This window comes from Corythoichthys intestinalis, chromosome 11 (assembly GCF_030265065.1).
Source record: "Corythoichthys intestinalis isolate RoL2023-P3 chromosome 11, ASM3026506v1, whole genome shotgun sequence".
Taxonomy (NCBI): domain Eukaryota; kingdom Metazoa; phylum Chordata; class Actinopteri; order Syngnathiformes; family Syngnathidae; genus Corythoichthys; species Corythoichthys intestinalis.
The window spans coordinates 55,964,374-55,991,842 of NC_080405.1; the positions used below are offsets into that span (position 1 = coordinate 55,964,374).

At 36.3% G+C, this 27,469-nt stretch overlaps 1 protein-coding gene across 6 annotated transcripts in view; it reads right to left on the reverse strand.

The window, feature by feature from the left end:
* Nucleotides 1–14,685: 14,685 nt before the first annotated feature.
* Nucleotides 14,686–27,469, reverse strand: part of glra1 (glycine receptor, alpha 1) — a 133,454-nt gene continuing 120,670 nt past the window's right edge. For all 6 annotated transcript variants that reach the window (XM_057849697.1, XM_057849695.1, XM_057849694.1 and 3 more), the window contains one exon: nt 14,686–22,368. In XM_057849697.1, the coding sequence (XP_057705680.1) occupies nt 22,054–22,368 (315 nt within the window). In that variant the 3' untranslated portion in view covers nt 14,686–22,053. The remainder of the gene's footprint in view (nt 22,369–27,469) is intronic.

A 27,469-nucleotide genomic window follows, 5' to 3' on the forward strand; every position in this document is an offset into this window, starting at 1 on the left:
AAATGATAGCATCGTTTTTACATTCTTCATGGTATCACATTCTTCATGATATCATATTTTTACATGATAATTATCATATTCTTACATTATATCACATTTTTACATGATAACTATCCCGTTTTACATTATAGTACCACATCTTTACATGAAAAATATCATGTAAATAACATGATAGTTATGTTTTTCATATCATACCACGTTTTACATGATCGTATCATGTTTTTAAACGATAGTTATCCTGTAAAAATGTGATTTAAAACGTGATAAGTATTATGTTTTTACATCATAATTATCACGTTTTTACTTGCTAGAAATCACGTTTTTACATTTTTACATGATAAGTATTACATTTTTACATCATAATTATCATGTTTTCACATGATAGTGGTTACAATTTTACAGGAAATTCATCAAATTTTACTTAATAATTATCACACTTGTACATGATAATTATCCCGTTTTACATGATAGTATCACATTTTTACATTAAAAATATCATGTAAATAACATGATAGTTATGTTTTTCATATCATATCACGTTTTTACATGATAGTGTCATGTTTTTAAATGATAGTTATCCTGTAAAAATGTGATTTAAAACGTGATAAGTATTATGCTTTTACATCATAATGATCATGTTTTTACTTGCTAGCAATCACGTTTTTACATTTTTACATGGTAAGTATTACATTTTTACATCATAATTATCATGTTTTCACATGACAGTGGTTACAATTTTACAGGAAATTCATCAAATTTTTACTTAATAACTATCACACATTTACATGATAATTATCCCGTTTTACATGATAGTATCACATTTTTACATTAAAAATATCATGTTATTACATGATAGTTATGTTTTCATATGATGTCACGTTTTTACATGACAGTATCATGTTTTTAAATGATAGTTTTTACACGTTTTTACGTTTCTACACGTTTTTACATGATGAATATCATGTTTTTACATGACAGCATCACGTTTTTACATTCTTAATGGTATCACATTCTTCATGATATCATATTTTTACATGATAATTATCATATTCTTACATCATATCAATTTTTTACATGATAACTATCCCGTTTTACATTATAGTATCACGTTTTTACATGAAAAATTTCATGTTATTACATGATAGTTATGTTTTTCATATCATATCAAGTTTTTACATGATAGTATCATGTTTTTAAATGATAGTTATACTGTAAAAATGTGATAAAACGTGATATTATGTTTTTACATCAAAATTATCACGTTTTTACATGATAGTTATCACGTTTTTACATGCTAGCAAGCACTTTTTTTTTTTACATTTATACATATCACATTTTTACATGATAGTTGTCACGTTTTTACATGGAATTCATCAAATTTTTATATAATAATTATCATGCTTTTACATATCACATTTTTACATGATAATCATGACGTTTTTACATAATAGTATCATGTTTTTACTTGATAATTATGTTTTTAATATGATAGTTTTATAGTAAATTTTTACATGATAATCATCACGTTTTTAGATGATAGTTATTACGTTTCTATAAGTATCAGGTTCTTACATAATATCACATTTTTACATGATAATTGTCACGTTTTTACATGATGAATATCATGTTTTTACATGATAGCATCACGTTTTTACATTATTAATGGTATCACATTCTTCATGATATCATATTTTTACATGATAATTATCATATTCTTAGATTATATCACATTTTTTACATGATGGTAATTTTTTTTACATGATAACTATCCCGTTTTAGTATTTTACTTTTAGTATCACATTTGTACATGAAAATATCATGTTATTACACGATATCATATCAAGTTTTTACATGATAGTATCATGTTTTTAAATGATAGTTATACTGTAAAAATGTGATAAAAAGTGATAATTATTACATTTTTACTAGGGCTGTCAAAATTATCGCGTTAACGCGCGGTAATTAATTTTTTTAATTAATCACGTTAAAATATTTGACGCAATTAACGCACATGTCCCGCTCAGACAGTATTCTGCCTTTTGGTAAGTTTTACAGCAAGGCTTTTTGTGCTGCAGCACAACAGCGAACTCTTGTGGTCGCTTTGCGACATGGTTTTTTTTTTCTTCTTGCCAGTTCATATGGCTGCACGACGTCTCTGGCTGAAGCCTACGTTGTAATGTTGTGCTTATATGATCCTTGGACAAGATTTGTCCGTAAGTATGGTTGTTGTAAAGAATGTTCATATTATGTTAGTAAGCGAAATGTTCTATTTTTTGTGTGAGACGCTTTTTGTTTATGTTTAGTGAACCTGTATAGCGTGCTAAGCTTACGTTGTTGCTAATGCAAGGCTTGTGTACTTTTTTTTTTTGTAGTTTTATGACAGTCTAAAGAGGACAATGGTTTGAGGCTATTTTATTAATAAATCAGATGAAAAAGGAAGAAGTCTGATTATTAAGGCGTCGTTCACTAGCTGTCTAGCTTTGGAAAAAGTAGACGCTTTGGAGTGAGGACAGCATAGACAGATTTAAATGACAGTAGAGTGAAATGCCCACTACAGTCCGTATGTACCGTATGTTGAATGTACAGTGGGGAGAACAAGTATTTGATACACTGCCAATGGATTTTCCCATTGGCAGTGTATCAAATACTTGTTCTCCCCACTGTATATATCCATCTTGTGTCTTATCTTTCCATTCCAACAATTTATTTTACAGAATATATATAATTTACAGAAAAATATGGCATATTTTATAGATGGTTTGAATTGCGATTAATTGCGATTAATTACGATTAATTAATTTTTAAGCTGTAACTAACTCGATTAAAAATTTTAATCGTTTGACAGCCCTAATTTTTACATCATAATTATCACGTTTTTACTTGCTAGTGATCACGTTTTTACATTTTTACATGATAAGTATTACATTTTAAAATCGTAATTATCATGCTTTTACATGATAATTTCCCCATTTTACATTATACTATCACATTTTTACACGAAAAATATGTTATTGCATGATAGTTATGTTTTTCATATGATAGTATCACGTTTTTACATGATAGTATCATGTTTTTAAATGATATCCTGTAAAAATGTGATAAAATGTGATAAGCATTGTTTTTACATGATAATTATCACGTTTTTACTTGCTAGCGATCACGTTTTTACATTCTTACATGATAAGTATTACATTTTTACATCACAATTATCATGTTTTTACATGATAGTTACAATTTTACAGGAAATTCATCAAATTTTTAAATAATAATTATCACGCTTTTACATGATGTCACATTTTTACATGATAATTGACACGTTTTTACATGATAGTTGTCAAGTTTTTAAACGATATCACATCTTTACGTGATAAACATCACGTTTTTACATGATATTTATCACATGTTTACATGACAAGTGTCACGTTTCAACACAAACGTATCACGTTTTTACATTATATCACATTTTTACATGACAGGCATCACGTTTTTACATGATAGTGATCACCTTTCTACATGATAAGTATCATGTTTTAACATGATGGTATCATGTTTTAACATACATTTCAAACAAGATGAACACTTCTATGCGTTAGCCAACATATGGCCCTCCAGAGGAACAGATAGTTGATGGCAAACTACAAATCATAGTTTTTGCCTCAATATTTTGACAATAAGTGAGTGCTTAAAAATACAGCAGTCCTCAGATGACTTGAAGGTAGCAAATAATATGACCCACATTCATCAGTATGTGTATAGATAGCACAGCGCGTGCATCATCATACCGCGCTGAAGTATGATTTATGTTAATAAGTAGACCGGATGGCACGGCTCAACGCATTGCAGGAAACCAGAGCCGTTTTATGAGCGCCATCCGCGTGAAACCGTCACCGGTCGAAATGTGACACACAAACACACACACTGTAGGTACAGTAATTCAATTCAGTTGTTTATTTCCAACTTGCACTTCAAGAAAAGATCCCAACACTAAATAGAGTTGATTTCCTGTAAGTCAAAGTAAATATATTAAAAATCTCTAGGTGAAATGAAAAAGTTACCAAAGAAAAAAACACCTTCTTGTGTCCGTATAATTTTTGTCCATGTTGTATTTTGACTTCTTGTAGGTGTCCCAATAATTTTGTCTTGTTTTATTAACTTTTACACTTCCTGTGTCCCAATACTTTTGCCCAAAGTCCAAATTTCGATGACTTAAAAGATTTTTTTGACTTGTATCGGTGTGCCAAAACTTTTGTCCACGTTTTCTTTTGGCATAATGTACCATTTTTAATGTTTCGAATTGGTGTCCCAGAACTTTTTTCCATGTTTTTTTTAAACTTCCTTTCGGTGTCCCAATACTTTTGTCTTGTTCAACTAACTTTTTCACTTCCCGTGTCCCAATACATTTGTCAAAATTCCACATATGGACGACTTCTATGTGTTTTCATGCTTTTGAATTGGTGTCCCAAAACGTTTGTCCACATTTTCTTTTGACTTCCTTTAGGTGTCCCAATAGTTTTGTCCAAGTTCCACATTTGGATGACTTCAAGGATATTTTTGTCTTGAAATGGCGTCCCAAAACTTTTGTCCACCTGTTTCTTTTGACTTCCTGTAGCTGTCCCAATGCTTTTGTCTTGTTTTATTCATTTTTTCACTTCCTGTGTCCGAAGACTTTTGTCAAAATTCCACAATCAGATGACTGAGCTGGACAGTTGTCACAATATATTTGTTTGTCTACATTTTCTTTTGACTTCCTGCAGCTGTCCCAATACTTTTGTCCAAAATTCAATCTTTATGACTTTTATGTCATTATCTTCTTCTTTTCTTCCACGTCTTCTTTGAATTCCTTTCAGTGTCCCAATACTTTTGTCTTGTTTTATTAACTTTTTCACTTCCTGTGACCCAATACTTTTGTCCATATTCCACATTTGGATGACTTTCATGTTTTTAAAAAAAAAAGTTTTTGTATGGTGTCCCAATACTTTTGTCATGTATCGTTCCTCATGTTTCACTTCCTATGTCCCAATACTTTTGTCCAAATTCCACATCTGGATGATTTTTATGTGTTTTTAATGTTTTGATTTGGTATCCAAAAACTTTTGCTCACATTTTCTTTTGACTTTGTGTAGGTGTCCCAATACTTTTGTCCAAATTCCACATTTGGATGACTTTTAAAGATTTTTTTTTTTTTTTACTTGTATCAGTGTCCCAAAACTTTTGTCCACGTCTTCTTTGAATTCCTTTAGGTGTCCCAATACTTTTGTCTTGTTTTATTAACTTTTTCACTTCCTGTGACCCAATACTTTTGTCCAAATTCCACATCTGGATGATTTTTATGTGTTTTTAATGTTTTGATTTGGTGTCCGAAAACTTTTGCACACATTTTCTTTTGACTTTTTGAAGGTGTCCCAATACTTGTGTCCAAATGCCACATTTGGATGACTTTTAACAATTTTTTTTTTACTTGTATCAATGTCCCAAAACTTTTGTCCACGTCTTCTACGAATTCCTTTAGGTGTCCCAATACTTTTGTCTTGATTTCGTCACCTTTTTCCACTTCCTGTGTCCCAATACTTTTGTTCAAAGTCTACATTTGATGCCCTTTGATTTTTGTCTCATAGTGGTGTCCCATTTGTTTTAGTCCACATTTATGACCCAATACTTTTGTCCTGTTCTCTTCATATTATCACTTCCTTACTTTCATATTTCACTTCCTGTGTCCCAAAACTTATGTCAAAATTTCACATTTGGATGATTTGTATGTGTTTTTAATGTTTTGAATTGGTGTCCCAAAACTTTTGTCCAGGCTTTCTTTTGACTTCCTGTAGGTGTCCCAATACTCTTGTCCAAATGCGATATTTGGATGACTTTTAAAGATTTTTTTGGACTCGTATCAGTGTCCCAAAACTTTTGTCCACGTCTTCTTTGAATTCGTTTAGGTGTCCAAATACTTTTGTTTTGATTTATTAACTTTTTCACTTCCTGTGACCCAATACTTTTGTCCATATCCCACATTTGGATGATTTTTAGTTTTTTTTTTCTTTTTTTAAATGTTTTTACATGGTGTCCCAATACTTTTGTCGTGTGTCTTTCTTCATGTTTCACTTCCTATGTCCCAATACGTTTGTCCAAAGGCCACATTTGGATGACTTTTAAAGATTTAAAAAAAAAACTTGCATCAGTGTCCCAAAACTTCTGTCCCCGTCTTCTTTTGAATTCCTTTAGGTGTCCCAATATTTTTGTTTTGATTTATTAACTTTTTCAGTTCCTGTGACCCAATACTTTTGTCCATATTACACATTTGGATGACTTTAATGTTTTTTTAAAAATGTTTTTATATGGTGCCCCAATACTTTTGTCTTGTTTTATTAACTTTTTCACATCCTGTGACCCAATACTTTTGTTCAAATTCCACATTTGGATGATTTCTATGTGTTTTTAATGTTTTGAATTGGTGTCCAAAAACTTTTGCTCACATTTACTTTTGACTTTCTGTAGGTGTCCCAATACTTTTGTCCAAATTCCACATTTGGATGACTTTTAAAGTTGTTTCTTTTTTACTTGCATCAGTGTCCCAAAACTTTTGTCCACGTCTTCTTTGAATTCCTTTCGGTGTCCCGATACTTTTGTCTTGTTTCATTAACTTTTTCACTTCCTGTGACCCAATTCTTTTGTCCATATTCAACATTTGGATGACTTTTATGTTTAAAAAAAAAAAAAAAGTTTTTACATGGTGTCCCAATACATGTCTTGTTTTATTAACTTTTTCACATCGTGTGACCCAATACTTTTGTCCAAATTCCACATTTGGATGATTTTTAAGTGTTTTTAATGTTTTGAATTGGTGTCCGAAAATTTTTGCTCACATTTTTTCTTTTGACTTTCTGTAGGTGTCCCAATACTTTTTGTCCAAATTCCACATTTGGATGACTTTTAAAGATTTTTTTAAACTAGTATCAGTGTCCCAAAACTTTTGTCCACATCTTCTTTTGAATTCCTTCAGGTGTCCCAATACTTTTGTCTTGTTTTATTAAAATTTTCACTGTCTGTGACCCAATACTTTTGTCCATATTCCACATTTGGATGATTTTAATGTTTTTTTTTTTTTTTTAATGTTTTTACATGGTGTCCCAATACTTTTGTCATGTGTCATTCTTCATGTTTCCCTTCCTATGTCCCAATACTTTTGTCCAAATTCCACATTTGGACGATTTCTATGTGTTTTTAATGTTTTGAATTGGTGTCCGAAAACTTTTGCTCACATTTTCTTTTGACTTTCTGTAGGTGTCCCAATATTTTTGTCCAAATTCCACAATCTTTTAAAGATTTTTTTTACTTGTATCAGTGTCCCAAAACTTTTGTCCACGTTATCATTTGACTTCCTTTAGGTGTCCCAAAACTTTTGCCCTATTACGTTAAGATTTTTACTTCTAGCGTCCCAATACATTTGCTCAAATTCCACTTTTACGTGTTTTTTTTTATTTTTTTTTTAATCGGTGTCCCAGCACTTTTGTCCATTTTTTACTCCCTGTAACTGTCCCATTACTTTTGTCATGCTTCTTTCTTCATGTTTTACTTCCTGTGTCCCAATACTTTTGTCCAAATTCCACATTTCGATGACTTAAAAGATGTTTTTGTCTAGTATTGGTGTCTTATATTGTATTTTATTAATCTTTCATATTCCACTTACTCTGTCCCAAAACTTTTGCTCACATTTTCTTTTGACTTCCTGTAGCTGTCCCAATACTTTTGACATGTTTTGTCCTTCACGTTTCACTTCATGTGTCCCAATACTTTTGTCCAAATTTCCACATTTGTATATATATTTTTTTATTTGTGTCACCGATACCATTTTTTTGACGACCGATACCGATGTGATATAAAACAAAACAAAAAAAAAAAGGTCAAATAGCTTCCTCTAGTGTTGAAGTTGAGTAGTTCAACAGAATGTAGGCCCAACTCAAGACTACTGTGCGGGCTATAATCAAGGACGTTTTGCTGCGAGCCAATAAAAAAATGAGACTATTGGCCCGCGGACGTCATTGTGTTAACAAATAGCTTCTGGGACGTGTTACGCCCACCTGAGCCTCTTGAGCCCCCGCATGGTTCTGACAACTGGTTGTTCAACAGCCACAGGTGTGTTTGACATCCAAAACCAGGCTTTGTGACATTTGACTTCATATGACTGGATATGGGTGATTCTCATGAACGCTATGCATTACGGTAATGAAGGACATTTAGCAAAGCTAGCTTAAAATAGCAGAATGCTATGATGACTCAGTCATTTTGTTCCCTACCTACAGTTTGAGCTCTTTTTTTCCATTTCCGGTTCATATTGGGTCACTTCCTGTTGATTTGGAAAATTTCAGGTTCACTTCCTAAATATATTGGGTCACTTCCTGTTGGGTTGGGATCATATAGAATTCACTTCCTATTGATTTGGGGCATTTCAGGTTCACTTCCTGTACATATTGGGTTACTTCCTGTTATTTTTGGGTCACTTACTATAGATTTGGGGTCATTTAGAGGTTACTTCCTGTTGTTTTGGGAAATTTCAGGTTCACTTCCTGTACATATTCAGTCACTTCCTATTGATTTTGAGGCATTTCTGGGTTACTTCCTGCTGATTTGGGAAATTTCAGGTTCACTTCCTGTACATATTGGGTCACTTCCTATTGATTCGGGTCATTTAGAGGTCACTTCCGGTTGATTTGGGAAATTTCACGTTCAGTTCCTGCACATATTGGGTTACTTCCTGTTATTTTTGGGTCACTTCCTATTGATTTGGGGTCATTTAGAGGTTACTTCCTGTTGTTTTTGGAAATTTCAGGTTCACTTCCTGTACATATTGGGTCACTTCCTATTGATTTGGGTCATTCAGAGGTCACTTCCTGTTGATTTGGGAAATTTCAGGTTCACTTCCTGCACATATTGGGTTACGTCCTGTTATTTTTGGGTCACCTACTATTGATTTGGGGTCATTTAGAGGTTACTCCCTGTTGTTTTTGGAAATTTCAGGTTCACTTCCTGTACATATTCAGTCACTTCCTATTGATTTTGAGGCATTTCTGGGTAACTTCCTGTTGATTTTGAAAATTTCAGGTTCACTTCCTGGTAATATTGGGTCACTTCCTGTTGATTTGGGGTCATTTCTGGGTTACTTCCGGTTGATTTGGAAAATTTCAGGTTCACTTCCTGTACATATTTGGTCACTTCCTATTGATTTGGGTCATTCAGAGGTCACTTTCTGTTGATTTTGGAAATTTCAGGTTCACTTCCTGCACATATTGGGTTACTTCCTGTTATTTTTGGGTCACTTCCTATTGATTTGGGGTCATTTAGAGGTTACTTCCTGTTGTTTTTGGAAATTTCGAGTTCACTTCCTGTACATTTTCAGTCACTTCCTATCGATTTTGAGGCATTTCTGGGTTACTTCCTGTTGATTTGGGAAATTTCAGGTTCACTTCCTGTACATATTGGGTCACTTCCTGTTGATTTGGGGTCATTTAGAGGTCACTTCCTATTGTTTTGGGGCATTTCTAGGGTCACTTCCCAGTAATATTGTGTCACTTCCTTTTGATTTGGCGTCATTTAGAGGTCACTTCCTATTGATTTACGTCATTTCTGGGGTCACTTCCTGGTAATATTGGGTCACTTCCTATTGATTTGGGGTCATTTAGAGGTCATTTCCTGTTGATTTGGGAAATTCAGGTTCACTTCCTGTACATATTGGGTTACTTCCTGTTGATTTGGGGTCATTTAGAGGTCACTTCCTATTGATTTGGGGCATTTCAGGTTTACTTCCTGTACGTATTCAGTCACTTCCTATTGATTTGGGAAATTTCAGGGTCACTTCCTGTACATATTGGGTCACTTCTTATTGATTTTCAGGCATTTCTGGGTTGCTTCCTGTTAATATTGGGTCACTTCTTCTTGCTTTGAGGTCATTTAGAAGTCACTTCCTGTTAATATTGGGTCACTTCCTGCGGATTTGGGGCATTTCAGTGTTACTTCCTGTTGATTTGGAGGCATACCAGGGTCACTTCCTGTTGAATTTGGGGCATCTCAGACTTCCTGGAGATATTGGGCCACTTCCTGTAGATTTGGGGTCATTTCAGGGTCACTTCCTGTTAATAATGGGTCACTTCCTATTGATTTGGGGTCATTTAGAAGTCACTTCCTATTGATTTTGGGGCATTTGTGTTACTTCTTGTTGATTTGGAGGCATACCAGGGTCACTTCCTGTTTATTTTGGAGGGGATTTCTGGGTCACTTTCTGTAAATTTTGGGTAATTTCAGGGTCACTTCCTGTTACTATTGAGTCACCTCTTATTGATTTGGGGTCATTTAGAGGTCCCTTCCTATTAATATTGGGTCACTTCCTGCTGATTTGGGGGATTTCAGGTTCACATCCTGGACATATTGGGTTTTGGGGCATTTACAGGTTGCTTCTTGTTGATTTGGGGTTAATTTCAGGGTCACTTCATGGTAATATTGTGGCATATGGGATTTCCTGGAGATATCTGGTCACTTTCTGTTTATTTTTGGGCATTTCAGGTTCACTCCCTGTTAGTACGGGGGTATTTTTGGCTCACTTCCTGTTGATTTGGGGGGGGCTTTTCAGGTTCACTTCTTGTAAATGGGGGGCTTTTTTGGGGGGGGGGGGGGCACAAATCCAGAAAATTAAAATTAAAAACAAAAGTGACACACAAACTACACGAAGCACAAATGCACGAAAAACAGCAAACATGAATGAATAAAGCAAACGGAAAAGGAAAACACATTTACTCATTTGTCCACCAGATAGCGCCGTTGTCTAAGTCAATGTGATGAGTCCACAATGAGAACGCTTAGCTGTCACATGATCTCACCAATTTTCATTCATCAAACTACTGAATGGTGACTTAGATCGTAATAATCTAATGAATCAATTGGTTGATCAGTAATATTTAAGACATTTGATAACTACTCAATGTCTAACTAATCAAAACGAGGTAAGTACACGATAATATCTTGTTAAAGTCATGGCGTCTGTAATTCTGCTCTCGCGTGCTCTCACCTCCAGATAGGGTTTTGCTGTTCAAATAAAAAAAAAAAAAATTAATGCCCTCCTGTTCAAAAATTTGCCGCACTGAGACCCCTAATTTGGCCAAACTCAAAATTGTCCCATATGCATGTGTGATACATCATTGGAAAGCTTAAAATCTCCATTTTCTGGGGGAAGAAAATTTTTGAACAAGTGAGAGCACGCGAGAGCAGAATTACAGACGCCATGACTTTAACGAGATATTATCATGTACTTACGTTGTTTCGATCCAAAAACTCCATGTAACATATATAATTGAGTGTCAAGACACAGCTGTGAATGGCCACAGCTAGATTTTTGGGGGGATTTTATAGGTGAAACATGGTAATATAACAAGGGTCGCGATGCAGAAATCGCAGACATCGAGGAGTGGTCGAGATGTTCTTTTTCATATATTTACCCTTCTAAACGTTTTTTTTTTTCTTCAATTTTTATTTGTTTGGATTGATTATTTATCATCTAAAATAATGGGGAAAATGCGACAGTAACGAAAAAAATACAATTAAGCGATAGTTATGAGGTAGATATCCGAGACTTTTTTACAGATGCCAATTTTTTCATTGTGATGTCATTTGTTTAAGTTTTAAAATATGCGAGTGAATAATTTTTTAAAGTCGTTTTTTTTTTTTTTTGAACTAAATATTAGACACTGATTATTGATTCTAAGCTAAAAATGACGGACATTTCGAATAATTAATATTAGGGTTGTTCCGATCATGTTTTTTTGCTCCCGATCAGATCCCGATCGTTTTTGAGTATCTGCCGATTCCGAAATTTCCCGATCCGATTGCTTTTTTTGGTTGCTCCCGATTCAATTCCAATCATTCCTGATAATTTTTCCCAATCATATACATTTTGGCAATGCATTAAGAAAAAAAAATGAATAAAACTCGGATGAATATATACATTCAACATACAGTACATAAGTACTGTATTTGTTTATTATGACAATAAATCCTCAAGATGGCATTTACATTATTAACATTCTTTCTGTGAGAGGGATCCACGGATAGAAAGACTTGTGACTTTGTATATTGTGACCAGGGGTCGCGTTAACCGGATATTTTCCGTCGTTGACCGGTTTTTTAAAACGGTGACGGAAAAAACTGAAATCCGTCCGTCATTTTGACAGGTTGCACTTCACACCCCAGACCACAGGGTGGCGAGTCAGCATATTAGCTATTGTCTCTCTTAATGCATGACGTTGTTGGCTCTTCTCTCAGAATATTGTAGCGTCACCGGGGTCTGGCGGCGGCACCGTGATTGACACATCAACGCGAGGTTCTTATTGGTGCACCCGGTGTGCCAGCGCGTCATCCAATCACCCAATCACATGACGTCACAACTCCGCCCCCCTGACCATATTGTGTGTCAGCTTACCGCTACGTACATGCCTCCTATTACGGCGTGTTTTTCTGCTCGTTAATATTGATAATCAAAATGGTGAAGATGAGAGCGAGATGGACTGCTGTAATTCGACAAGAAGTCTGGGCACCAAACGATCACCACAGACTATGTAGTAGTCTTTTTATATCTGGTAAGATGCATTTAATATATATTTAGAAGATTTTGGGCTGACAACCACAATTAAGATCATTGTGTGACGTTGGTGATTGGGGTCTATATCGTTGCCTCTTTTTCTTTGGGGGCGGAGTTGTTGGTAAGCAGAGTAAAAAGGGAGAAAAATACCACGACTTCCGTGTCTAATTTTTCGCCGCCAAGCAAGTGTTACAATATTAATTAAAAATGAATGAAAACTAAATACTATTGAATATGTCATCATTATCATTTAAAAAATTTAAGTGACGGATAAAAATAGACTATGACCGGATTTTTATGACCCTGTCAGTCAAAATGACAGACAACGAAAATGTCTAGCGCAACCTCTGATTGTGACTAAATATTGCCATCTAGTGTATTTGTTGAGCTTTCAGTAAATGATACTGTAGCCATGCCCAAATGCATGATGGGAAGTGCAACCATGACTGTGCGTAGTGGTACCGATTGATATATCTTCTCAGCGCATACGTTAATTGCGTTAAATATTTTAACGTGATAAATTTTTTAAAAAATTATTTACCGCCGTTAACGGGATAAATTTGATAAACCTACCTTAAGCCTAAACTAAAGACTCTGGATGAGAGTAACATATTATGTCTGTAACGTTAAATACAATAAGAAAATGATTTAATTAAAAAAAAATATATATATATATTAAGAAAAGGCATGTTCAATATTTTTTTGCTGATTCCAATACTTTGAAAATGACGTGATCGGACCTAACTCTACCTGTCTCTTATTAATATGATTACTTACCTTCTTTTTATGGCTAGGTCGAAACAAAAAGAGAAGGGACAAATTAAAAATAGTTTGGGGGCTTAATTCGCCATTAATCTGATATGGCATCCATCCATCCATCCATCCATCCATCCATCCATCCATCCATCCTATATAAAAAAATATGAAGCAAATATAAAATTATTACATATTTCAATATGAGAACACGGATAAGGAAATTTACAGGTCACTTCCTGTTGATTTGGGGACAATTAAGGGTCACTTCCTGTAGATTTTGGGACATTTACAGGTCACTTCCTGTTGATTTTAGGGCATTACATCATCACTATCTGTTTTTTGGTCACTTCCTGTTAATTTTTAGGGAATTTACTGGTCACTTCCTGTTGGTTTGGCTACTTCCTGTTGAGTCTGGGGTATTTCCGGATCATTTCCTGTTATTTTCAGTCACTTGCTTTCTCCTTTGGGACAATCACAAGTCACTTCCTGTTAACTTTTGGTCATTTACGGGTCACTTCCTGTTGATTTTGAAGCATTTACTGGTCACTTCCTATTGATTGTTGTTGAAAAATGTCCATTAAAAGAATAGAAAGTGACTCAAAATCAACAGGAAGTAACTTGTAAATGCCCTAAAACGAACTTTCAATTAAAAATAACGTAGTATTTATCCAACTCTAGTGAAAATGTCAATAATAAACACAAACTTCAAGATTCTTTGAGTTTTTAATCCGTTTTTTTTTTTTTTGAACATGACACAGATCTAGCAGCGAGCTGCCCCCGACGCTGTTCAAAATGATGTTGATAAAAGGTCATTAATAGAATAATTAGTAGGACATATTTCAATAAATAGAATATATATATTATATACAGATACAGCAGAAATGCTACATTCTTTTTTTGTTGTTGTTCTTCTTCAAATTGCTTCACAGTTTTTTCCTTGTTGTGTGCAAGCAAAACATCTGCCAATCTCTTTGTTGTCATGCAAAATATATTTTGTCAGATCTCGGAAAACAAAAGTTTTTTGCCACACGATTTTTTTTTATCCTCCCGCACGCCGGCAAAAGCAAAAAGGAGTGGTTGGGCGCCGCAGAAGCTCGTCAAGCCAAAGGAAGGAAGAGAAGTAAGGCCATTCCGACGTGTGCAAAAAGAGTCCCGACCAATTGCTTTAAATCGATCAAAACATGCTAACTTGAAAAGACAAGCCCCGAAATTGAGAAGCCCCGCCTCCCAGCTCCTCCCCCGCCCCACCGGAGCGTAGAATAACTCCCCCCGGGTTGACCTCGTACGTGTCGGAAGCACAAAAAATGTCAGAGGTCAGAGGTCAGGCCAGGGGTGGGCAAAAATACATATGCGGCCACGCCCACATTACATAACACATTTGGAGATGACCAAAATAAGATTTTTTTTTTAAAAAAATGAGGTTTTTAAAGTAACTGAAGTAATACCATGAAAGTAATTAAATAAACATCCAGTGTAATTATTAATAGCCATACTACGGAAATCCAGTAACACGTTTTTACATCATAGCATGTAAAAACGTTACAGTATCACATAAAAATGTAATAATTTTCATGTAAAAACGTGAGACTATCATGTAAAAATGTGTTAATTATCATGTAAAGACATGATACATCTTGTAAAAACAAGTTACTATCATGTAAAACTGTGATACTACCATGTAAAAACGTGATACTATCATGTAAAAATATTATAATGATCATGTTAAGTCATGGTACTATCATGTAAAAATATGATAATTATCATGTTAACCCGTGATGCCATCATGTAAAAACATGATAATTATGTAAAATGGGTTACTATCACGTAAAACTTTGATAATTATCATGTTATGATAATTATCATGTAAAAACGTGATGGTATCATGTGAAAACGTGATAATTATAATGTAAAAAGATTATTACGTTAAGCGTGATACTAACATGTAAAAATGTGATCTATCATGTAAAAACGTGATAATTATCATGTAACAACATGATACTATCATGTAAAAACGTGCTAATTATCATGTGAAAACGTGATAGTATCATGAAAGTATGCTAATGTCAAGTAATAATGTGATGGCATCATATATAAACGTGATAATTATCATATAAATTGTGATACTATCATGTAAAAATGTGATAATTTTGTTAAACGCGATAATAACATGCGAAAATTTGATCCTATCATATAAAACGTCATAATTATCATGTAAAAACATGATACTATCATGTAAAAACGTGCTAAGTATCATGTGAAAACGTAATAGTATCATAAAAACATGCTAATATCATGTAATGTGATGGTATCATGTATAACCGTGATAATTATCATGTAAAATGTGATCCTATCATGTAAAAATGTGATGCTTTCATCTAAAAACATGAAATTATCATGTAAAAATGTGACAATTATCATGTAAAAACGTGATACTATCATGAAAAAATGGGATAATTATCATGTTAAATGTGATACTAACATGTAAAAATGTGATCCTATCATGTAAAAACGTGATGGTATCATGTAAAAACGTGAATGATTATGTTAAGCGTGATACTAACATGTATAAATGTGATCCTATCATGTAAAAATGTGATAATTATCATGTAAAAACATGATACTATCATGTAAAAACGTGCTAAGTATCATGTGAAAACGTGATAGTATCATGAAAACATGCTAATATCATGTAATGTGATGGTATCATGTATAAACGTGATAATTATCATGTAAAATGTGATCCTATCATGTAAAAACATGATGCTTTCATGTAAAAACGTGACAATTATCATGTAAAAACATGAAATTATCATGTAAACTCGTGACAATTATCATGTAAAATGTGATCCTATCATGAAAAAATGGGATAATTATCATGTTAAATGTGATACTAACATGTAAAAATGTGATCCTATCATGTAAAAACGTGATGGTATCATGTAAAAACGTGATGATTATCATGTAAAAAGATTATTATGTTAAGCGTGATACTAACATGTAAAATTGTGATCTATCATGTAAAAACGTGATAATTATCATGTAAAAACATGATACTATCATGTAAAAACGTGCTAAGTATAATGTAAAAACGTAATAGTTAACATGAAAATGTGAAAGAAAACATGCTAATATCATTTAATGTGATGGTATCATGTATAAACGTGATAATTATCATGTAAATTGTGGTACTATCATGTAAAACTGATAGTTATAATGTTAAACGCGATGCTAACATGCGAAATTTTGATCGTATCATGTAAAAATGTGACCCTTCATGTAAAATGGTAATGCTTTCAAGTAAAAACGTGATAATTATCATGTAAAATGTGATACTATCATGTAAAAATGAGATACTGATGTCATGTAAAAACATGATGGTATCATGTAAAAACGTGATAAATATCTTGTAAAAATGTGATCCTTCATGTAAAATTGTGATTCTTTAATGTAAACACGGGACAATTATCATGTAAAATGTTATACTACCATGAAAAAGTGGGATAATTATGTTAAATGTGATCCTATCATGTAAAAACCTGATAATTATCATGTAAAAACATGGTAAAAACTTATTACCATGTAAAAACGTGATAATTATCATGTAAAATGTGATTCTATCATGTAAAAATGTGATAAGTATTATGTTAAATGTGATGCTAACTGGTATATATGTGATGCTATCATGTGAAAACGTGATTCTATCATTTAAAAACAACTATAATGTAAAATTGTGATAAATATCAAGTAAAAATGTATTAGTATCGTAAGACGTGATGCTATCATGTAAAAACGTGATACTGGACTTTATTATTATATTTTGGGGTGGCTGCAATACGCTTCCGTACCATACAAATATTTCATGGTAGCTAATCCCCCAAAAATGATAATTGGCATATTTAATTTGTCTCATTCAATCAACACTTCAAATAATAGAAATAATTTTGATGAAATTTTCTCATTACTTGTCAAATAAAAAATATAATCAATTTATTATTTATATATTGTTAAATAGTATTTGAATTTAATATAGAATCCATTCAACAGATTAAAAATAAATACTATGAATAAATACCAAATAAATAGAAACCGTCAAAAATATCAACAGCCATAAAAAATAAATTATGAATTCATCTCATTGAATATTTACATTTTCACATTTTATGTCTTATAACAAAAGCCATCAATAATTTCATAAAACAATCATGAAAAAAAAAAAAAACCCGATGAGATATTTGCGACGCATGTTAAATATCCGTAAAAATACATTATTGTCACCATTTTTTTTCTCTTTTGAAAAGCTTTGCCCACCCCCGTTTTTGTAGGTCCTTATTATTTTTTCACGTGCACACAAAGTGTTAGCCGGCAAGCTAGCTAGCATGCTAGCTAGTTAGCGGTAGCGGCACAAAATGTGATCAAGGCGTCGTCGCCTGGCCCGAAAAATGACACGGCGGGTGGCGCCGTCGCCGTGGAAACAAGCAGCGTTTGTTTTGAACATCGCCCCCTGTCGTCCCGGAGTGCGACGGACACGAGAAATGATAAGCCCGACCACGTTCGTGCTTTGCATACGTAGCTCTTTGCATAGAGAAGCCGACCGAGCCATGGATAATAATTAAGTAAAATAATTATATCAAATACTGGTTGAAAATTAATTTGGATCGATTAAAAAAAAAAAAATCCATCCATCTACAGAATACGTTAAGACAAAAGTAGGATGTTATTATCATAACAGGTACATTAAAAAAATAATAAAAATATTGCGTGAATGTAGTGTAACGTCATATTTAAAGCAAATACAAAAAATTCATAGATACCTTAATTGAAAAAATAAATCTTTGTCATAAAAGAATGTAAACCTATAAAAGAAAGGGTTAAAATGGGAAATATGTATTATTATTTTTTTAAATAATAAGTTTAAAATGAAGCAAAAACACCAGTTCAAAATAGAACTAATAATCAGGGAATATGAGTCGATAATTAAAGCACTGAGATGAAAGAAAAAAAAATAAATGATGTATCTAAACAAATTGTGTGAGGATGCTTTGCTGCAATGATGATGGTTGGTGGCCCAGGTTAGGGTTAGGGTTACACCCATGTTGTTAGGTTTAGGGTTGAGGTTAGGGGGTGACCCAGGTTAGGGTTACACCCTTGCTGTTAGGTTTAGGGTTGAGGTTAGGGTTAGACCTTCCTGTTCGTATTGAGTCACTTTCTGTTGATATAGGGGGATTTCAGGGTTTGATTATGAGGTATCTCAGACTTCCTGTCGATATCGGGTCACTTCCTGTTTATTTTGGGATGCTTCCTATTGATGCGGAAAGGTTTTTGAGGTCCCTTCCCTTTGATTTGAGGGCATTTCGGGTTCACTTCCTGTTGATTTTGAGGCATTCAAGGGTCACTTCGTGTTGATATCAAGTCACTTCCTGTTAATATGGGGGGATTTCAGGGTCACTTCCTCTTGATTTGGAGGCTTTCCAAGGTCACGTCCTATTGATTTTAGGGCATTCCAGGTTCACTTCCTGTTCATACTGGGTAACTTCCTGTCTATAGAGGGGAATTCTGGGGTCACTGGGTCACTTCCTGTTGATATAGGGGACTTGCAGGGTCACTTCCAGTTCAAATTGGGTAACTTCCTGCTGGATTGGAGGCATTCCAGGGTCACATCTTTTTTGATTTTTGAACATTTCAGGTTAACTTCCTGTTCATATTGAGTCACTTCCTGTTGATATAAGGGACTTCCGGGGTCACTTCCTGTTCATATTGGGTCATTTCCTGTTGAACTGGAGGCATTCCAGGGTCACCTCCTGTTGACTTTGGAACATTTCAGGTTTACTTCCTGTTCATATTGGGTCACTTCCTGATGATTTTGAGGCATTCCAGGGTCACTTCCTATTGATTTTGGGGCATTCTAAGTTAACTTCCTGTTCATATTGGGTCACTTCCTGTTGATATGGAGGACTTCAGGGGTCACTTCCTGTTGATTCTGAGGCATCTCAGACTTCCTTTCGATATCAGGTCACTTCCTGTTTATTTTAGGACCCTTCCTATTGATATGGGGAGGATTTCAGGTTCACTTGCTGTTCATATTGGGTCACTTCCTGTTGATATAGGAGACTTCTGGGGTCACTTCCTCATGATTTTGGTGCATTCCAGGTTAACTTCCTGTTCATATTGGGTCATTTCCTGTTGATAAAGGGGACTTCCGGGGTCACTTCCTGTTGATTTTGAGGCATCTCAGGCTTCCTGTCGATATCAGGTCACTTCCTGTTTATTTTGGGACCCTTACTATTGATATGGGGAGGATTTTGGGTTCACTTCCTGTTCACATTGGGTCACTTCCTGTTGATATAGGGGACTTCCTTCTGAGGTCACTTCCTGTTGATTTGGCTGCATTCCAGGGCCACTTCCTGTTGATTTTGGAGCATTTCAGGTTCCCTTCCTGTTCATATTGGGCCACTTCCTGTTGAATTGGAGGCATTTCAGGGTCACCTCCTGTTGACTTTGGAACATTTCAGGTTCACTTCCTGTTCATATTGGGTCACTTCCTAATGATTTTGAGGCATTCCAAGGTCATTTCCTGTTCATATTGGGTCACTTCCTGTTGATATAGGGGACTTCCGGGGTCACTTCCTGTTGATTTTGAGGCATCTCAGACTTCCTGTCGATATCAGGTCCCTTCCTGTTTATTTTGGGACCCTTCCTATTTATATGGGGAGGATTTCGGGTTCACTTCCTCCTCATATTGGGTCACTTCCTGTTGATATAGGGGACTTCCGGGGTCACTTCCTGTTGATTTGGAGCCATTCCAGGGTCACTTCCTGTTGATTTTGGGGCAATCTGGGTAATTTCCTGTTCGTATTGGGTCACTTCCTGTTTATATAGGGAATTTCCGGGGTCACTTCCTGTTGATTTTGAGGCATCTTAAGACTTTCTGTAGATATCGGGTCACTTCCTGTTGATTTTGGGTCACATCCTATGGATATGGGGGGGAGGGGGTTCAGGGTGCCTTCCTGTACGTATTTGGTCACTTCTTGTTGATTAGGACGCATTCCAGGGTCACTTCCTGTTGCTTTTGGGGCATTCCAGGTTCACTTCCTGTTCGCAATTGGTCACTTCCTGTTGATTTGGAGGCATTCCAGGGTCACTTCCTGTTTATTTTGGGGACTTTTGGGGTCACTTCCTGTTGATTTTGAGGCATTCCATGGTCACTTCCTGTTGATATTGGATAACCACCTGTTGATATTGGGTCACTTCCTGTTCATATTGGGTCACTTCCTGTTGATTTTGAGACATTTCATACTTTCTGTAGATATCGGGTCACTTCCTGTCGATATGTGGGGGATTTCAGGGTCACTTGTTGTTGATTTAGGGGCATTTCGGGTTCACTTCCTGTACATATTGGGTCACTTCCTGTTGATTTGGAGGCATTCCATGGGTTGGATGATCACTGTCCGCCCATTTCAGGGCATTTATGGGCCACTTCTTATTGATTTTGCATTTATAAATCACTTCATATTGATTTTGGAGCATTCCGGGGTGCCGTACTTTTCATTTTTGGTCATTCCAGGGCCACTTCCAGGTATTTTGTGGTAACTTCCTGTTGATGTTTGGTCACTTCCTATTTATTTAAGGGGTATTTATTAGTACCTATTGATTTTGGGTCATTTCCTACTGAGTTTTTGGTAACTTCCTGTTGGTGTCTTATATATTGCGTTGCGTGTCTTTGTCCTTTCCTGTCGATTTTGTCACTTCCTGTTGATTTTGGGTCACTTCCTATTGAGTTTGGGGCACTACAGGCTCACCTCCTATTGATTTGGTGGTAAGTTTCTGTTGATTTTGGGTCGCTTCGTATTGATTTTGGGGAATTTTTAAGTCACTTCCTCTCAATTTAGTCACTTCCTGTTGGATCTGGGGCATTTCCGGGGTCACTTCCTGTTGATTTTGGGTGACTTCTTACTGATTTTGGGGCATCTGTAAGTCATTTACAGTTGATTTTGTCACTTCCTGTTGGGTCTGGGACAATCCTGGGTTACCTTCTGTACATTTTGGAGCACTTCCTCTTGGGTTTGGGGCATTCCAGGACTATTATTTTGTAGGAACTTCCTGTTGATTTTCTGTCACTTTCTATTGATTTTGGGACGTTTATGGGTCACTTCCTGTTGTTTTTTTTGTGGGGGGGGCAGGGGCAATTCAAGGTTTTCTTGACAAAAATAATGCAGTTTTTGTGGATGATGTATGTGCAAATGGAAATGAAGGTACTGCAAATGAAGGGGAATTTTTTTTTGTCGTTTTTGCCAAAAAGCGATAACTTTTGTGCTTTGCAAAGCATCCCCACAATAAGCAACTGCTGCATCGGGGTTATTAGCGTGCTAGCATTAGCATAGAAGCAAAATCTTTTGTAAATATCGCATTAGCGTCCCGTCAGGGGGTGGAGGTTAAGTTTGTGGCATTTGTTCAACCCCGCCCACTCACACACGTGACTCCTCCCTCACGTAGAGTGGGCGTGGCCTCCATTGCTAAGAAGAGTCATAGTTTTTTTTTTCCTTCTTTTTTTTGGCATGCAGCCATTCACTTCCTGTCTGCGGGAAGACGAAGAGGACAGAAGGGAGGACGAAGCGTTGTCTTCTGTCCTGAAGAAGAGGACGATGAAGGATGAAGAGGAGGAAGGACGGAGATTGAGCGAATTATTGTTTGTGTATGTCCTCGCTGCGGATGATCTTGTAGATGATCCAGTAGAAGATGTTGAAGATGAGGAAGACGAGGGGGAAGGCCACGCGCGACACCGTGTCGATGCGTTTGGCGCGACTGATGAAGAGTTTCTTCATCTCCTCGATGCTCTTCTCGGGCGGGCCGCCGCTCGCCGGAACCCCGCCCGCCGCCGCAGCCGCGTTGTTGTTGTTGCCCTTGATGGCCGCCATGCCGTCCTTCTGCAGGCACGCCGGGCCCACGCCGTAACCCGAGCCGGCAAAGCTGAACCGCCCGTCGCCGCCGTCATCCTCCTGCGCGCACAAACATGCAAATATCACATTTTGATTCATTACAAAGAGGTCCGGGGCGGACAGCGCGCACCCTGAAAATGGGCATCCGCGCTGCGACACTAAACAGGAAAACAAGCAGGATTCAAGACATGTCTGCTTGGCGTACGGAAATTTTTATGGTAAGTGCTTTTTTCAAAAGTCGTAACTGCGTTTTGAAGTCACTTCTTGACTGCTAAACCAGTTATTTAATCGAGTTTAATTCTGATCTGCCATGTCTGGAAGTGTAGTAATTCACAATTTGTTGCATAACAACATATGGAGGGAGAAAGCATTTACTCTGTGTTGCTGTAAATTTTTCAATGTTTGAATACTATTATTCAAAACTAAGCCCCTCCTCCTTGTGTTTGCATATTTGTGTCACTGCCTTGATTGCACAGATGGGTGAGCCTGGGACCAGGTGTTGCTGATCATTGTCACCAGCTTACTTAAACCGGCCCTTGACTTCACATCGTTGCCAGATCAACAACTCAACTCCACTAGTTTGTGACTCCAGCTTTCAGTCTGGGGCGGACCACACAGACCGTACGCACTAAAAATCTGAAATTTACTGGTCGACATGTGAAGTCACAGCAGCGCGTGCACCCTGAAAGCGGGCATCCGCGCTGCGACACTAAAGAGGAGAACAAACAGGATTCAAGACACGTCTTCTCGGCGTACGGAAATTTTTATGGTAAGTGCTTTTTTTCAAAAGTCGTAACTGCGTTTTGTAGTCATTTCTTGACTGCTAAACAAGTCAATGTTAATTAAATGGCCGGTGTATTCAAGTGATCTGCCATGTCTGCAAGTTTAGTAATTCACAATTTGTTGCATAACAACATATGGAGGGAGACAGCATTTACTCTGTGTTGCTGTGAATGTTTCAAAATTTGAATACTATTATTCAAAACTAAGCCCCTCCTCCTTGTGTTTGCGTATTTTTGTCAATGCCTTGGTTGCACAGATGCTTCACATGGTTGGTTGCTTCACATCATCGCCAGATCAACAACTCAACTCCACCAGTTTGTGACTCCAGCTTTCAGTCTGGGGCGGACCATGCGGACCGTACACACTAAAAATCTGAAATTTAACACCGACGTGTGATGTCGCAACAGGGCGCACCCTGAAAGCGGGCATCCGCGCTGCGACACTAAACAGGAGAACAAGCAGGATTCAAGACACGTCTTCTTGGCGTACGGAAATGTTTATTTTAAGTGCTTTTTTCAAAAGTCGTAACTGCGTTTTGAAGTCACTTCTTGAATGCTAAACAAGTTATTTAATCGAGCGTTAATTAAATGGCCGATGTATTCAAGTAATCTGCCATGTCTGCAAGTTTGGTAATTCAAAATTTATTGTATAGCAACATATGAAGGAATAAAGCATTTACTTTGTGTTGCTGTAAATGTTTCATTGTTTGAATACTACTATTAACAACGAAGCCCCTCCTCTTTTTGTTGCGTATTTGTGTCAATGCCTTGATTGCACAGATGGGTGAGCCTGGGACCAGGTGTTGCTGATCATTGTCACCAGCTTACTTAAACCGGTCCTTGACTTCACATCATCGCCAGATCAACAACTCAACTGTTAGGTTTTGTGTTGGTTTTCTCCTAGTGTGACTTGTCCCTGTGATTGCCCATTGATTTCACCTGTTGTGCCTCCTAGTGTATCTTCCAACTCGCATCCTCCTGTGCTCACCTGTTTCTCGTTGTGTCGTTACCCCTCGTCTCTGTGTGTATATAAGCGCCCAGTTTCTTTTCACTTCTTGTTGCGTCATTGTCTATGTCAACGTCAATTTCAAGTCCTGTCCAAGCCCTCGTGCACCAGTCCCTCTGTTTAAGTAAGTTTTGGGTTGAACATTGCCTTTTTGATCCCCAGTCCTTTTGGTTGTACTTTGTGCTTTTGGTTAGTTGTTATTAAAAGGTTTTTTTGAGTTCACCACCACCTGCCTAGCTGCTTTTTGTTTCCCTGCAATTGGGTCCACACCACCTTCTTGCCCGCGTATTCCATACATCAACTCAACAAGTTTTTGACTCCAGCTTTCAGCTAACAAAGAATCTTGTAATCCTGATACTGAGCTAATTTTTACTGAGCGGCAGAACTCCTTCAATGCCGAGCGAACTGGAGCGTATAAAAAAATGCATAGAGGAAAATTAAACCATGAAAGGGAACCCAAGTTACACAGTCGCGGAATTGCTCTCACTTTCGTGACTTTCTGGACTGTCAAATTGTTACTACTTTCCAGGAGAGCGAAAACTCACAAAACGGCAGCCACGTGTGGCTCTGCCTATCTATCCCACGGTCACGCTCACACGGTACGTTCAGCAACAGCGTGCAAAACACAATCGCCAAGCCAGACGTCTGAGTCTGCTTCTTAGTCTTACAAGAAGACAGTCCAGCCAGACCCAAAGCTGCCACCAAAAGGCAGTGTATCCTCCATCATTAAATAAAATGAAATACTTTTGGACTTTTTGGATTGTTATTTTTAAAAATCAAAAACTAAAAGAAAATAATTATTCTAGGGCTGTCAAAATTATCGCGTTAACGGGCGTTAATTAATTTTTTAAATTAATCACGTTAAAATATTTGACGCAATTAACGCAGATGCCCCGCTCAGACAGATTTAAATGACGGTACAGTGAAACGCTCACTTGTTAAGTGTGTTTTATGGAGTTTTGCCGCCCTCTGCTGGCGCTTGGGTGCGACTGATTTTATAGGCTTCAGCACCCATGAGCATTGTGTAAGTAATTATTGGCATCAACAATCGTGGGTTACTAGTTTATTTTTTGATTGAAAATTTAACAAATTTTATTAAAACGAAAACATTAAGAGGGGTTTTACCTAGGGCTGGTAAAATTATCGCGTTAACGGGCGTTAATTAATTTTTTAAATTAATCACGTTAAAATATTTGACGCAATTAACGCACTAGGCCCGCTCAGTCAGATTTAAATGTCAGTACAGTGAAAGGCCAACTTGTTAATTGTGTTTTATGGAGTTTTTCCGCCCTCTGCTGGCGCTTGAGTGTGACTTGCATATGTTATGTGGCGTAATGCCGCCCTCTGCTGGCGATTCAGTGCAGCTGATTATTTGGGTTTCGGCGCGCTTTTCTGACGTGATTATATGTCGACGCGAACTCACACTAATAGACAGTGCTATTCAGCAGTGGCGCCTCCAGAAATTTTTCATAGGGGTGGCCAGATGGGGCCACTTAAAATCTTGGGGTGGCCAAAACTGAAAGCCATAATTTTGGGTTTTCGTTATATTATTGCAGTAAAAAGGTCAGGGGAAAACTATCAGAAAGACTTAAGGACACGGCTAGTGATATACTTTGGTGTATTGTGTAATATTTGATGTTACTAATGATTTAATGTGCATAGTCCATAACTGTCCAGTCAACATTTTGAGTTCTACAACAATTCTGTTTTATTGTGTTATGTATACAGTATATTAAGCATAAGGTGTACATTTAACTTGGGCTGTCAAACGATTAAAATTTTTAATCGAGTTAATCACAGCTTAAAAATTAATCGTAATTAATCGCAATTCAAGCCATCTCTAAAATATGCCATATTTTTCTGTAAATTACTGTTGGAAAGGAAAGATAAGACAAGACGGATATACACATTCAACATACTGTACATATGTACTGTACTGTATTTGTTTATTATAACAATAAATCCACAAGATGGCATTAACATTATTAACATTCTTTCTGTGAAAGGGATCCACGGATAGAAAGACTTATAAAAATGTGAGTTTGTATATTGTGACTAAATATTGCCATCTAGTGAGCTTTCAGTAAATGATACTGTAGCGACTTAACTGTTCTGCCCAAATGCATGATGGGAAGTGGTGCAACCATGACTGTGTGTGGTGGCTGCAAATGCTATCTCTTCTCTGCGTTGGGTACACAACAGGGTATTAAGAAAAAGATCAACTCCTGTCATTCTTCCCCACGTCGCTTCCCACAATATTTATAGTTGCTGTGGGAGAGATGACGACGCTTTTGCCAATTAAAAGCACGGTCTCAATGAATGCTTATATCTACTCCACTCACTTGACACTGCCTCTTATCTCTGTATACAAGTAAAACGGCGCCATTGTAGGCTGTTTGCGGCAATGCGTGTATGAGTCGTACCGCAAATGCGTTAATTGCGATAAATATTTTCACGTGATTAATTTTTAAAAATTCATTACCGACCGTTAAAGCGATAAATTTGACAGCCCGACATTTAACTAAACAAAATAAATGCATTCATTTGGGATGAAATGCATAACTGATGCTACAACAATGTAACGATATACTGGCAAGCAGGGTGGCCAGTGGGGTGGCCAACCAATTTATAGGGGGCGCCACTGCTATTCAGACCAGCTAACGTCCGCAACCAGTCTTTAGTGGCAGTTCTCATAGCCCCATCACACTGTTTGTGTCTAATACATGCATCGCTTGTGAGTTATATTCCTCCTCTGTTTATATTCATGAGCATTAGATAGTTATTGATGATGTGTATTTGAATTTGTTCACATATATGGTGAAATGCAGTTACATTGTTAGATGCTTGTGAGCTAATTGGCTAGAGCTACTGCTCAAATGGACGTGTGTGTACATTTTATGTTATTTTGTGATTTATGCAAGTTATTGACACATTGCCTTGTTATTTTCAGTTTTACAAAAATACAAGAAACGTGCTCCTGTCAAAAAGAGATGACTTCAGTAAAGCCCATGCAACTTTGCCACACCGTCTGATTCTTTTTGGAAATTATGTTCGCTATCTGTCAATTTGTGTACTCACACACATTGAGGACAGAATAGGGCTACTAGTTTATTTTTTGATTGAAAATTTTACAAATTTTAATAAAACGAAAACATTAAGAGGCGTTTTAATATAACATTTCTACAACTTGTACTAATATTCATCTTTTAAGAACTACAAGTCTTTCTATCCATGGATCACTTTAACAGAATGTTAATAATGTTAATGCCATCTTGTTGATTTATTGTTATAATAAACAAATACAGTCCTTATGTACCGTATGTTGAATGTATATATCCATCTTGTCTTATCTTTCCATTCCAACAATAATTTA